Genomic DNA, 15,672 nt, shown 5'->3' with positions numbered 1-15,672 from the left:
TCGTGCTGCGCACGAGGCACTCCTCCTCCATTGCGCAGCTCAATGGAGGAGGAGTGCCACGTGGCGCAGCCGTGGCACTAATAATAAGCCTGAGCAATAGTAAGAGTGCCTCGTGCTGCGCACGAGGCACTCCTCCTCCATTGAGCTTGCGCATCTCAATGGAGGAGGAGTGCCACGTGGCGCAGCCGTGGCACTAACTAGACAAAATTCCCGGGAAATTTTGAAGTGCCACGGACTACTGCCGGATGATCGCGGGCCTTATTTGCACCCATGAAGGTCAAGGACTCGATACAGATTCCAATGACACCACCCATGACTCTCTATGTCAAACCATTCAAAAGTTATTACAGAAAATATAGAACCGCTAACTGAACCGCTAACGGGATCGCTGACGGGATCGCTAACGGGACCGCTAACGGGACCGCTAACCGAGCCGCTAACGGGATCGCTAACCGAGCCGCTAACAACCGCTAACGGAACCGCTAACGGGACCGCTAACGGGACCGCTAACGGAACCGCTAACGGGACCGCTAACGGGATCGCTAACGGGACCGCTAACGGGATCGCTAACGGGATCGCTAACGGGATCGCTAACGGGACCGCTAACCGAGCCGCTAATGGGATCGCTAACGGGACCGCTAACAACCGCTAACAGAACCGCTAACGGGACCGCTAACAGAACCGCTAACAGAACCACTAACGGGATCGCTAACAACCGCTAGCGGAACCGCTAACGGGACCGCTAATGGGATTGCTAACGGGACCGCTAACGGGGTCGCTAACTGGACCGCTAACGGGATCGCTAACTGGACTGCTAACGGTACCGCTAACGGGATCGCTAACGGAATCGCTAACTGAACCGCTAACGGGGCCGCTAACCGAGCCGCTAACGGGATTGCTAACCGAGCCGCTAATGGGATCGCTAACGGGACCGCTAACAACCGCTAACGGAACCGCTAACAGGACCGCTAACAGAACCGCTAACAGAACCGCTAACGGGACCGCTAACGGGATCGCTAGCGGAACCGCTAGCGGAACCGCTAACGGGGTCGCTAACTGGACCGCTAACGGGATCGCTAACTGGACCGCTAACGGGACCGCTAACGGGATCGCTAACGGAATCGCTAACTGAACCGCTAACGGGACCGCTAACGGGATCGCTAACAACCGCTAGCGGAACCGCTAACGGGACCGCTAACGGGGTCGCTAACTGGACCGCTAACGGGATCGCTAACTGGACCGCTAACGGGACCGCTAACGGGACCGCTAACGGGATCGCTAACGGAATCGCTAACTGAACCGCTAACGGGACCGCTAACCGAGCCGCTAACGGGATCGCTAACCAAGCCGCTAACGGGATCGCTAACGGGATCGCTAACAACCGCTAACGGGACCGCTAACGGGATTGCTAACGGGACCGCTAACTGGACCGCTAACGGGATCGCTAACTGGACCGCTAACGGGACCGCTAACGGGATCGCTAACAGGACCGCTAACAGAACCGCTAACGGGACCGCTAACACCAATAACACTACCATCCCATAATAAACACCTACCATCCCATAATAACACTAACATCCCATAATAACACTAACATCCTATAAAAACACCTGCCATCCCATAATAACACTAACATCCTATAAAAACACCTGCCATCCCATAATAACACTAACATCCTATAAAAACACCTGACATCCCATAATAACACTAACATCCTATAAAAACACCTGTCATCCCATAATAACACTAACATCCTATAAAAACACCTGACATCCCATAATAACACTAACATCCTATAAAAACACCTGACATCCCATAATAACACCTATCGTGTGTGTGTGTGTGTGTGTGTGTGTGTGTGTGTGTGTGTTCATCTAAGGTTAAAAGGTCAGGGTTCAGATTTCTCCATTTTCCAGGTTATACTATGAAGTCTGTACTGAGTGAGTCATGTGACCAGTTCTGGGTCAGTCTAATCAGTCAACAGCTGAGCTCTGGTTGCTAGGGGCAACAAGAACCTGATACAGAGGGAGCGGGAATGACTCAGCTGGATTTTTGGTTGTGACAAACCTGAAATCACTCCACTTTGCGCTCAAACCGTAGCTCTTAGCAGAAAAACGAAAACATTTTGAGAAACAGAGAACCTACCAGATTATCTAAATGTTATTTTCATACAGATATTCCTTAAAATGTGTTAGTAACGGCAATTCGAAAACAAAAATGAGATTTTTTTTAAGAAAACTTCATTTAACATGGGAGTCAATGAAGAGAGAGACAGGAACTGGCGTGTCTGTTGGCTCCCCCGTTAAAATTTTGTGCACACCACGCCTGTCAAAGTCACATTTTATAAATCACAACACCTATGTCTATATTCTGACCAAAAATTATCTGTCTACCTTTTACGGTTTGGCCGTGACCTCGAGTTACAAATAAGAAATCATGTTTTTTTTTCAGTGTAACTACACTCTAGCAAACTGACTCCCGTGCTCTAGATTTGAAAAAAAGTGATTTCCAGTCCTCGCTTGAGGGCTCATATCTTGAAAAGTGTACATTTTAGGAAAAAACTGTTTCGGGTTTGGAGAGAGAAGAGAAGTTTTCCTCCGTTTTGAAGTTTGAATGACGTTTCTACGTGCAAGTATGAGAAAGATACGTGACTCAGAAAAAAGGTGAATTTTGTCTTTTTTCTCGACATTTTCCCATCCGCTTTGAATGGCGCCATAGGAATACATAGGGAAAATGAGCTCCCCATTAGTTTGGAAATTTGGAAATGTTTTTGCACTTCGTGCAAAAACTATTCGTGCCATCGTTCTGAAAATCCACAGGACTGTAGTTAAATTCAGGGCCTACAACTTTCTAAATCGGTTCATAATTTTTCGAGTAACGGTGTGCGAGTGGTGAGGCCCCAAAGTTCACGCAATGCGTTCCGGATGGGGCAAAAAGCGCACGTTTGTGCACGTTGCGCAAAAACGTGCACGCCAATCGCTAATAAAAGTCATACCCATCGATTCCCGATTAAGGCGCACGTTTCTACGTTTTTACTTTTCGCGTTTTCTCAAAGCTGTAGGAGGAGTAGCCGGACAAAGTTTTTACGGAAGAATATATAATAAATAAGCCTGAGCAATAGTATGAGTGCCTCGTGCTGCGCACGAGGCACTCCTCCTCCATTGAGCTTGCGCAGCTCAATGGAGGAGGCGTGCCACGTGGCGCAGCCGTGGCACTAATAAGCCTGAGCAATAGTATGAGTGCCTCGTGCTGCGCACGAGGCACTCCTCCTCCATTGAGCTTGCGCAGCTCAATGGAGGAGGCGTGCCACGTGGCGCAGCCGTGGCACTAATAATAATAAGAAAAGGGAAACCTTTTCTAGATACTAATATATCGCCTTCATTTTCATGTTTTTCCTCATTTTTTCGGCCGTGTTTTACTTTTTGGGGATTTTTTTTTTCCACATCAGTGCGGGGTCATGCTGTACACCCGCTGGTGCGCAGTGGGACTTTTGCGACTTTAGCATGCTAGCAGCATTGCCCTTTGGGCCATTCTGGACGATTGCAATATGGTCATGCCACTACTTGGCATGCCCATAATAATAAGAAAAGGGAAACCTTTTCTAGATACTAATATATCGCCTTCATTTTCATGTTTTTCCTCATTTTTTCGGCCGTGTTTTACTTTTTGGGGATTTTTTTTTTCCACATCAGTGCGGGGTCATGCTGTACACCCGCTGGTGCGCAGTGGGACTTTTGCGACTTTAGCATGCTAGCAGCATTGCCCTTTGGGCCATTCTGGACGATTGCAATATGGTCATGCCACTACTTGGCATGCCCATAATAATAAGAAAAGGGAAACCTTTTCTAGATACTAATATATCGCCTTCATTTTCATGTTTTTCCTCATTTTTTCGGCCGTGTTTTACTTTTTGGGGATTTTTTTTTTCCACATCAGTGCGGGGTCATGCTGTACACCCGCTGGTGCGCAGTGGGACTTTTGCGACTTTAGCATGCTAGCAGCATTGCCCTTTGGCCCATTCTGGACGATTGCAATATGGTCATGCCACTACTTGGCATGCCCATAATAATTCCTGCAAATACAATAGGGCCTTCGCACTGCAAGTGCTCGGGCCCTAATAATTAAAGCTGCAAGCAGCGATGATCGGGCCCTCGCACTCACGGCCACCGCCCCCATAAGCATATCAGAAATGACACCACCCACGACTTCCTATGTCAAACCATTCAAAAGTTATAGCAGAAAAAAGGGACAACCAATCAGAAGAAGGGGCGGGGCTAATTTTGGCCAATGAAGGTCAAGGACTCCATAAAGAATCTGATGACACCACCCACGACTCTCTATGTCAAACCATTCCAATGTTATAGCAGAAAATCGGGACAACCAATCAGAAGAAGGGGCGGGGCTAATTAAGGCCAACGAAGCTTAAGGACTCATTACAGAGTCCCATGAAACCACCCACGACATCCTATGTCAAACCATTCAAAAGTTATGGCAGATAAAAGTATTCTAGGGAGCGCTTTTGAGCCGTTAGGGCCACGCCCATTAATGCAAACCATGAAATATCAAATTTATCGCCAAGTCTGGCTTGCATGCAAAATTTGGTGACTTTTGGAGAACTATCAAATATGGACCAATCACATGAAGGGGGGCGCGCCTTTTGGCGTCTAGCGTCGCCACGGTAACACTTTTGAAAGAGAAAAGTAATGCGCGTAGTCGCAGGATAGAGACGCACATTTTGATGTATAACACACCTGGGTGCACGTTACGGTTCGGGCCGTATTAATTCTCAAAGGAATGGCTCATATTGCTCCAAAATTACGCGATTCATTCAGAATGTTCAAAATGGCCGACTTCCTGTTCGGTTTTGGCCATGGCGCCAAGAGACTTTTCTTTAAGTAGCAACATGATAAAGATGTGTACCGATTTTCGTGCATGTACGTCAAACCGTATTGTGGGGCTTGAGGCGCAAAGTTTTTTCTGTCTGAACCAACCAGATCAAGGGTGGGCGGGCTTTTTGGCATCTAGCGTCGCCACGGTAACGCTTTTGAAAGAGAAAAGTAATGCGTGGTGTCGGAGGATGGAGACGCACATTTTGATGTATAACACACCTGGGTGCACGTTAAGGTTCGGGCCGTATTAACTGCCGAAGGAATGGCATAAATTGCGCCAAAATGACACGACTAATTCAAAATGGCCGACATCCTGTTCGGTTTCGGGCATGACGCCAAGAGACTTTTCTTTAAGTTGTGCCATGATACAGGTGTGTACCGATTTTCGTGCATGTACGTCAAATCGTATCATGGGGCTTGAGGCACAAAGTTTTCCGGGGGGCGCTGTTGAGCCGATTTGCCACGCCCATTAATGCAAACCATGAAATATCAAATTTTTCGCCAGGCCTGACTTGCATGCAAAATTTGGTGACTTTTTGGGCATGTTTAGGGGGGCAAAAAGGCCTTCCTTTTGTCAGAAAAATAATAATAAAAAAAAAAATAATACAAAGAATTCCTGCAAATACAATAGGGCCTTCGCACTGAAGGTGCTCGCGCCCTAATAATAAAAATTCCTGCAAATACAATAGGGCCTTCGCACTGAAGGTGCTCGGGCCCTAATAAAAATTCCTACAGATACAATAGGGCCTTCGCACTGAAGGTGCTCGGGCCCTAATAAAAACAGAAAATAAAAATAAAAAATAAAATAAAATACAAAGAACACAGATACAAAGAACAAATTCACATTATAAATCAAAAGAACAGATTTACAACTCACAGTTATGTACTTGGCAAATTGGCTAGGTATATCTTGATATTCTTTTTGAAAGTAATTTTGCTATGTATTGTAGAAAATATATTTTTGGGCAGTGCATTCCAGAGGGTTATTGACCTATATATACCAGTATGTTTCAGACAGTTTGATTTAGGTATTGTTTGTATTCTTATGTTACCAGAAGCTGCTCCCCTGGTGTTGTAACCATGTTCAGAAGTCATTTCTAACTGGTGAGCCAAGCTATACGGCTTGCCAGTGGAAATAATGTTCCACAGTAGCATTATAAGACTCACTGCTAATTTCTTTTCAACCATTAGCCATGCCAGATGTTCATGCATATAACTAATACTTGTCATGTATGAACAGCCTAATGCCAGACGAGCCGCTTTATTCTGAGCAATCTGCAACTTTTTCAAATCAGATTGTGTAGCTGATGACCAGATAACAGGGCAGTATTCTAAATGAGACAAAACCAAAGAATGAATAACAGATTTCATTATCGAGGGAGTGATGAATGCAGAACACTTCCTAGTCATACCAATTCCTCTTCCCATTTTGACGACAATATTATTTATATGTTTGGACCAAGATAGAGAGCTATCTATAGTTACTCCCAGAAGTTTTATAGTGTTCACCTGTTCTATTTGTGTGGTGCCAATTGACAGTTTTAACTGAGGACTCTTACCTAACATGTGTCTAGATCCAAGCACAATGGCCTTTGTCTTAGAAATATTTAACACAAGCTTGTTGCTCTCAATCCATTTGTAAATGTCTGCTAAAGCCATATTTAAGGTGTCAGCTACAGCTTGCTCAGATGTGTCCGCGCTATATAATGTTGTGTCATCGGCATACATAATTGTATTAACATTATTTATACCCAATGGTAAATCGTTTGTAAAAATAGAATATAGCAAAGGCCCTAGGCAGCTACCTTGTGGAACTCCACAGTTAATGGGGTTCCATTTTGAATAGCTTCCATTAAAGAAGACACTCTGTTTCCTCCCTGAGAGATAATGAATAAACCAAGATAATGCATTGGAGGTGAAACCATAACACTGTAACTTATCTACAAGCAAGGTGTGATCAATTACATCAAAAGCAGCACTAAAATCCAGCATAACAGCACCTACTAATTTCCTATTATCCATAGAAGATAACCAATCGTCATTCATTTGTAAAAGTGCAGTGCTTGTGGAATGACCTTCCCTGTAAGCATGCTGGAAGGGTGAGAGTAAATCATTATTGGAAAAGTAGTCCATGACCTGTTTGAATACAATTTTTTCTATTATTTTGCTTAGCAACGGTAAAATACTGATAGGACGGCTGTTTGGACCAGTAAATGTTTTATTCTTGTCTTTTGGAAGTGGGATGATTTTAGCATCCTTCCATACTGTTGGATGTACCCCTCTATTTAAACACTGATTGAATATATGACATATAGGAGTAGCTACAGAATGTACCACCAGTTTCAATATTCTACTGTCTAAGTTGTCTGTACCAGAACAAGTGGAATCTGCTTGTGACATGATTAATTTCAGAACCGTTTCCCTATCAATCTGATTAAAGCTAAAGAGACAGTTTTTGTCTTTCATAATGTCTTTCTTTATAAGTGTATGTGATAGTGAACCATCGCTACTTTGTTGACCTTCTCTTAATTTATCAACTTTATTTTTAAAAAAATCATTAAAATGGTTTGCAATATCATATGGTTTTGTCATGAACTTCCCCCCAGATTGTATGAATGAAATTGATGTATTTGATTTTCTGCCCATTATTTCATTCAGTGTTGACCATAGTTTCTTCCCATCATTTTTTGTTTCATTAATCCTATGTTTATAATACTCTTTCTTTTTCTTTGTATTTAACCTTGTTACTTTGTTCCTTAATTGACAGTAGATTTGTCTGTCTGATTTCAAACCCAGTTTGTTTGCTGTTTTCTTTGCATTATCCCTCAATGTCATTAAATCAAAGATCTCTTTATCCAGCCATGGAGCACCTTTCATCCTTACAGTAAATTTCCTAAATGGTGCATGTCTATCTACTATTTCCATGAGCAGATTCATAAATACATTAAGTGCTATTTCAGGGTTGTTCTCATTGCACACTATAGACCAGTCCACTTGTTCAACCTCATCGACAAACACTTCCTTATTGAAGTGTTTGTAGGATCTCTTGTTGATAATTTGATTACCTCCTTTTGGGATTTTAGTAGTCCTAGACAGTGCAACCAAATTGTGATCGCTAAATCCTACCGCTATTGAAACTGCTTTAGAACAACGTTCTGGAAAGTTTGTAAATATGAGGTCCAAACATGTAGAAGAAGTACTGCCATGCTTATTAGTGAAAATCCGAGTTGGTTGAGATACCATTTGTGTCATATTGCATGCTTGAGCCATAGATAACAGCTTAACTTTCATATTACACTTATCAGAATGCCAATTAATATTCATGTCTCCTAAAAAGTATACTTCTCTGTTTCCATCTGAGGCTTTATCCACCATACTGCATACATCTGACAGATAATTAATGTCAGCATTGGGGGGTCTATAACAGCATCCTACAAGAAATGGTTTAGTGTGTGGTAGATGTACCAGAACCCATACTGCCTCAACACTGCCGTCTATGGTTAGATCGTCCATGGGTTCAGCAGGGATATGACTTTGAATATATATTGCCACACCACCACCATATCTATTTCTGTCTCTTCTAAATATATTGTAGCCCTGTATTGACACCTCTGCATTATCAAATGAGGGTTCAAGATGGGTTTCTGATACAGTAAAAATATGGATATTATGCTGACTAGCCAGGCGCTGGACCTCATGAGCTTTATTTCTGAGACTACATACATTTAGATGAGCCATTAATAGGCCTTTTGTTGGAAATTTAGACATAGCAACTATGTGAAATAATACAGCCTCCTTTAACACTCTGCCAAGTATTTAAATTATATACATTACGGCCATATATTAACAAGTACATTAACAAGTGTATGCCAAAAACATGGTCATATTGAGTATATTTGAAATTACAAGAGAAAAGTATATAATAGAAAATAGCATTAACAATGTTCTTTACTCTGTTAAAATTATCCAGAGTCCAAACCATGATACACAGTAAGTCAACTGGTTACCATAACCATGACAACATGACCCCTCTATACAGACCCATTATCACTCCCCTGCTGTCTACCAGGGCGAATAATGAGCTTGTCATGTCGCAAAACAGCATAAAGACCATTATTTCTTGCCTCCTTCATCTTTGGTAGTAGCTCCTTTCTCTTTAGTCTAACAGCTTCTGTGTAATCTTCATTAATGAATATATTTTTGCCTTTGAGTTTATTTGCTCTTCCTAGCACCATTTCCCTATCCTTGAACCTCAGGAGCTTAACAACAATGGATCGTGGCCTGTCCTTTTTCTTTACAGACCCCTGATCTCCCCCGTTAGCCTCAGCATTTACACTCAACCTTTTCCCTGTGCGATGGGCCCTTTCAATCTGCATCTTTCTAGGGTCTAGATCGAGATTTTTACTGAACATATCCCTCACTTTCTGTTCAGTGTCAGCCCATTTTTCCCCATCATCCTCTGGAATTCCGTCAATGATAAGGTTATTTCGCCTAGATTGACTCTCAAGATATTCAGCTTTAGAATCTGATGAGATGAAGGACTCCCCTAGGCTCCCAATGTCCCTGCCAAATGTTTTGCAGTCCAAGGACAGCTTGTTGCATGACTCTTTGAGATCGTCTACATCCTTCCATGATGTGGGTTCCTGGTTGTTCCTCTGACATGTTCACCTTTACTGAACATCCTGAGCTTTTCTGGTCCAAGTCTGACACTAGATTAAGATGAAAACACCAACATACACACCAATCCTTTTGATTAGTGTTGATGTTCAAATATTGTTCAAAGCAGCAGTTTAGAGATCAGAAGCTGATCTAGCAACAATTATTAACACCAGAATGGATCTGTGGAGAACTGCTGGACTTTATATCATGTGTCCAGTTTTATATCATTTATGCAGGATTCCTGAGCTTTTTATCATAATGATCCTTGTATGTTATAAAGAGTTAAAATGATGTTTTCTGAGAGCAGAACATATTAAAATACTTTACTTTTAGTAATGTGTCATTTATAATTTGATCTAACTTGCAAACACCTAATTATTCTGTTAGAACTGAGTTTATCAGTTAATATCTTACTTTTAGTTAAAGATAAGAATGATTGAATTCTGTATATTTATCAGACTAATTCAACAGATTCTGAAGTCTGTGTGAAACTAAACATCAGGTTCTGTATCGCTTGCACTTGAAAAGTCTTTGCTTGAACAACTAATGATCTGCTTGATTAAAGGACATTTCTGAATTAAACCCACACGGGAGGATCTAAGACACTTCCTGTCAGGACGATCACTTTGACGCTCCACCTGTAGCCGTCAGTCCAACCTGTCCAGGTCTGAGGCCTCGTTTACACGCAGCAACAACGCTGCTGTTTTCATGAGTTTTAGCCGTTCGTTTACACCAAAACGAAGCTCAAAGTCTCCAAAAACCATCATTCCTGAAAACTCCGGCCAAAGTGGAGATTTGCTTGTAAAGGGAGAGAAAGGGACATTTAGGCTTCAGAACGTCTCATTATGGACAGAAACGTCACCAGCGTCATGTGTAGCAGCTGTGGTTACGGTTTGTTTGGCCGCTGTGATCATGATGGAAGCTGTTAAGTGATAACTGACTTCACTACTGTCTTAATGTGGCTGTTCAGGTCTGAGTCAGAACCACTCCCTGATTTCTGGGTTGGATATTTGGTTTTTAGCTTCACTACTTGAAGCTGAATGCCCACGTTTAATCTGATTTACTTGGTTCCAATTACTTCTGTTTTTATCTTCAATTAACTGAATTAAATTGTAGCACCTCCACTTTTTAACGTGATCAATGCATTTGAATGCATTAAAAATTTGAATTAGTTAAAATGTTTTCTTCCATAAACGATGAATAAATGAACAATATTCATCATTTCCATGTTTTTAAGGAGACATTTCTTCATCAATCAGAACATATTTGTCTGTTTAGGAGTTTTTTCAAACATTTTCTCTGAAAAAGTTGATTGAGTGACGACATAGTTTCAACACAAAGTTTCTGATGTTCTTGTTGGATGTTTTGTTGCTGATGAAGGAAACTCATCGTCTAGACCAGTGGTTCCCAAACTTTCTGTGCCCAAGGCACACCAAAGGACAAATAAAAATGTCAAGGCACACCTATTGTGCAAAACAGCCTTATAACACGTGTTATCACTAATATCATCTGTTTATCTGTTAAGTTTATTATTTACTAATGCCAAATAAGATATGACAAAGACAACTATTCTACTCATGAAATATTTATTAACAAAATACTTCACAAAAATATTTAAACTTTATCAAATTGGGCTTCATCAAACACACCCATTTCAACCAGATTGGTGGTTTGCTCCATTTTCCCTCTTGTTTATGTTTTAATGTTGTGTTGACCTACTGCCTTTCATGTGTCACAGTCTAAAATTCCCACCTGCACAACTGCGCCAACAGCGAAATGTGGGATCCTCTTTGAGGATTTTTTAAAATAGTTTTTAGATAAAGAGTTTGCCTCTGTATTATGGAATGAGTGCATTCAAAGTAGTATATAGTAAATTAAAATAATTATTTTGTCTAGTTGTATACTATATTGCAGTAGGCTATGGTTGTCACAAAATCCCACGGCACACTTGGACTTGCCTCAAGGCACACCAGTGTGCCGCGGCACACAGTTTGGGAACCACTGGTCTAGACAGCAGCTTTATTTCACTTTACTAACTTCAACACACATGGATTTATATTTAGTTTTACACACTGAAAACCATAAAAAGACATTATTTGTTGCACCTTATGTCTTGATGTCACCTGGATGAAATGATCTTAACAGAATTATTAAAGAATAATATTAAAAACACAGAAAATTATCTTTTTCAATGTTTAGAGTTTCATATTTGGTAAACTTGTATTTGTTAAAATTAAATTTAATGTTAGTCAAAGGAAGCCAATGTTGGTTTGACTGATTTCATCCACAGTAAGAAGTTATTTAGTAAATGAGCTCTATAACTCATATATTGGACGACTACACATTCAGTCTGTCCACTATTGTCTGTCAGACTCTCTCAGTTTATTAACATCTGGATGACATTTCTGAACGTATTAGCTGTAAAGTTAATTCATGTTTGTTCAGATGTTTTATTCCAGGTTCAGACACATCTCTGGTTCTTCATTTGTTCCTGTCTGACACATTCACATGTTTAGTTTTATGTAATGAATCAGAAGAGGAAGTTTAAGATGAAACTAAAGCAGAGAAGAAGAACTCAGAGCAGTCAGATGGTCAGTGTGGATCAGTAGAAGATCAGCCTGATGTCTGCAGGTTAGTGTCAACACAACTTTCACATCAGATTCATCTGAACACACAACTAAAACATGTCTGACCCCAGAGTCTCCAGTCTGCAGTCTGGACTCTCCAGAAATCCACTCAGATGTTCCACTCCTGAATCCTGCAGGTTCTGGTTCACACTCAGGTCCAGATGTTTCAGATGGGAGGGGTTGGACTTCAGAGCTGGGCCCAGAGAAGAACAGCTGATCTCTGACAACCTGCAGCCCCCCAACCTGAACAGAAAGTAAAACATGTTCCAGTCTCATCAGAGAAGTGTTTCTTCAAATATCAACGTTGTCATCAGGTCCATGTGGGTCACCACCGTATCTGGACTTTATAAAACAGGTTTTACACTTTTGTTACATCCATGATGTGGGTTCCTGGTTGTTCCTCTGACATGTTCACCTTTACTGAACATCCTGAGCTTTTCTGGTCCAAGTCTGACACTAGATTAAGATGAAAACACCAACATACACACCAATCCTTTTGATTAGTGTTGATGTTCAAATATTGTTCAAAGCAGCAGTAATAGTGTAATTTTGGCGGAATTTATGCCATTCCTTCGGCAGTTAATTCAGCCCGAACCGTAACGTGCACCCAGGTGTGTTATACATCAAAATATGCGTCTCCATCCTGCGACAACACGCATTACTTTTCTCAGTCAAAAGCGCTACCGTGGCGACGCTAGACGCCAAAAAGCGCCCCCGCCCCCTTCCCTTCATCTGATTGGTCCATATTTGATAGTTTCTACTTTCTGCCATAACTTTTGAATGGTTTGATATAGAGAGTCGTGGGTGGTTTCATCCACTAAAGAATCTACATGAAGTCATACAAGCTTCCACTGCAGCCTGAACGTGCACAAGGGTGGCGGGCCGTTCATCGCTGCTTGCAGATTTATTTTCTGTTTTTGTCTTCAATTAACTGAATTAAATCGTGGCACATCCACTTTTTAATGCAATCAGTGTATTTGATGAAATGTTTTAATTGGATTATAGTCTCTAGGTGCGATGCTTATATAGACTGGGGTGTCATCTGCATAGTCATGATAGCACATTTTGTTCTTTTCATAATTTGAGCAAGTGAGAGCATGTAAATATTAAACAAAAGAGACCCCAGAATTGAACCTTGAGGAACTTAACTCTGATAAGTAGTTACCGAAAGACACACAACATTCTTTGTCTTTTAGAAAGGACTGAATCAGGTTAGTGCTGTGCTAGAAAGTCCGACCCAGTTCTTCAGCCTGTCTATCAAGATGTTCTTGTTGATTGTGTTGAAAGCAGCACTGAGATCCAGGAGGACTAAGACTGAAATGTTGCCAGTGTTGGAGTGGATATCATTAAGAACCTTTACTAGAGCTGTCTCAGTGCTGTGATGTGGCCGGAAACCTGACTGTAACACAACAAAACTGTCATTTAGTGTCAGGACGTTGTAGGGGTTTTTGAAAAACAGGTTAAATTCAGAATATGAACATTCATACAAGAAAGGCCACTCCACAGCTGCGACACTTGCTCAAATGACGGATGATTGGGTTATTGAATAAGTTACGCTGCTATGGTTCTGAATCAGCTACTATTGCATGTGGTAAGAGTTATTTATCTGATGGTAAAAGCACTGAATACTTTAATGGTAGTGATTCCAAGCTGAGAGCGTGAGCTGTGGGGTTCCCCAAGGGAGTTCTTTGGGTCCGCTTTTATTTTCAATATTCATCAATGATTTACGGTTTATTCTAAATCATGCCACCACTGCAATATATGCTGATGATTTGACAGTTTATACATTGGCAAATGAGTGGAATTAAAATTAACAAACAAATGTGTGTGGATGCCTGCTGTGGTGCTGACGTCCCCGACCCCCCTAATCTGGCCCTCGGCAGGAGGATCCCCCCTTATGAGCCTGGTCCTGGTCCAGGTTTCTTCCCCCCTTATTATCCAGGTCCTGGTCCAGGTCCTGGTCCAGGTTTCTTCCCTCCTAAAGGGGAGTTTTTCTTGCCACTGTTTGGCTTAAGGCTTTTCTCCCACTATGGGAGTTTTTACCTGCCATTGTTTATGTAATAATTGCTCTGGTCTCTGGAAAGTGCCTAGAGACAACTTATGTTGTATTAGGCGCTATACAAATACAATTGAATTTAATTTAAATGGATGATAAGCAACAAACGAGTTCTGAATCAAGTGAAGAGAAAGTGTACTGTTTTAGGTTCAAAACATTTATTAAGAAATGACCCTGTACTATGCTTAACGACGGGTGATGTAGTGATAGAGCAAGTAACAGAAGTGAAGGTATTAGGGGATGTTGTAGAGTCAAATGTCCGGGAATAGACAAGTTGACCAAATAGTGCAGAGATGGGTCGAGGTACAGCTGTGATTAAACACTGCAGGAAGTTTCTGCCTAATGATTTGATTACAGTTTTCACAATTGTTTAAACATATTTATTGGTACATCAGACACAATGTGCACAACCTGAAACTCATGTTTCAGGTGGTTGAGCCAATCCTGCTGAACTCCAAGCACATTTACTGCTCTAAACTCAAATCCCCATTCCATACCACACATTTCTCACAACACTACACACAATTCCCAATACCCTGCACACTCTTCCTGAATTCCCTCTCTTGCTGTTCACACAGAACACACAGTCAATCACATTTCTAAAGTCCAAAGGCTGTTGTGCAATATACAATCAGCAATTAGCCATTGAATTTATATTCATTGATGAAGCGGGTTCAACCTTGTAAGAAGAAGGCGCCAAGGGAGGAATATCATCGGCCAGCGTGCCATCACAGAGGTCCCTGGCCAACGTGGAGGGAACATAACAATGTGTGCTGCCATCAATTTGATTGATTTGATTTGATTTGATATGTTTATTTGGTCACGTTATAGAAGTCAGTAGTCAATACAACGTTTTTTTTTGCACGTATATCAAACAAGGACCTAAAGGTGTAGACTGAAGCCAAAGCTTATTTTGTCTACCCTTTTACAGTAACACAATGTAACCAGTATAGTGCAAGATTTGAAAAAACAAAACAAAATACTTTAACTACATGAGAAGAAGAAAAAAAATACACACACATATATATATATATATATATATATATATATATATATATATATATATATATATATATATATATATATATATGATATATAGAATATGAGATGAGAATATGAGAGAAAGAAAGAAACAAAGTAAATTAAAGCTGCAAGCAGCGATGAACGGGCCCTCGCACTCACGGCCACCGCCCCCCATAAGCATATCAGAAATGACACCACCCACAACTCTCTATGTCAAAACATTCAAATGTTATAGCAGGAAAAAGGGACAACCAATCAGAAGAAGGGGCGGGGCTATTTTTCACCAATTATGGTCAAGGACTCAATACCGAGTCCCATGACACCACCCACGACTCTTTATGTCAAACCATTCAAAAGTTATGGCAGAGAAAAGTATTCTAGGGGGCGCTGTTGAGCCGTTAGGCCACGCCCATTAATG

The 15,672-nt window shown here is 41.4% G+C and overlaps 1 protein-coding gene across 3 annotated transcripts in view; it reads right to left on the bottom strand.

Moving 5' to 3' along the window:
- LOC133418301 (NACHT, LRR and PYD domains-containing protein 12-like) overlaps positions 1-15,672 on the bottom strand; it is a 135,922-nt gene that overhangs the window by 84,670 nt on the left and 35,580 nt on the right. For all 3 annotated transcript variants that reach the window (XM_061706860.1, XM_061706861.1, XM_061706862.1), the window contains exon 8: positions 12,242-12,418. In XM_061706860.1, the coding sequence (XP_061562844.1) occupies positions 12,242-12,418 (177 nt within the window). The remainder of the gene's footprint in view (positions 1-12,241; positions 12,419-15,672) is intronic.

Source organism: Cololabis saira, chromosome 18, assembly GCF_033807715.1.
Source record: "Cololabis saira isolate AMF1-May2022 chromosome 18, fColSai1.1, whole genome shotgun sequence".
NCBI lineage: Eukaryota > Metazoa > Chordata > Actinopteri > Beloniformes > Belonidae > Cololabis > Cololabis saira.
This window is presented reverse-complemented; position numbering and strand designations above follow the sequence as displayed.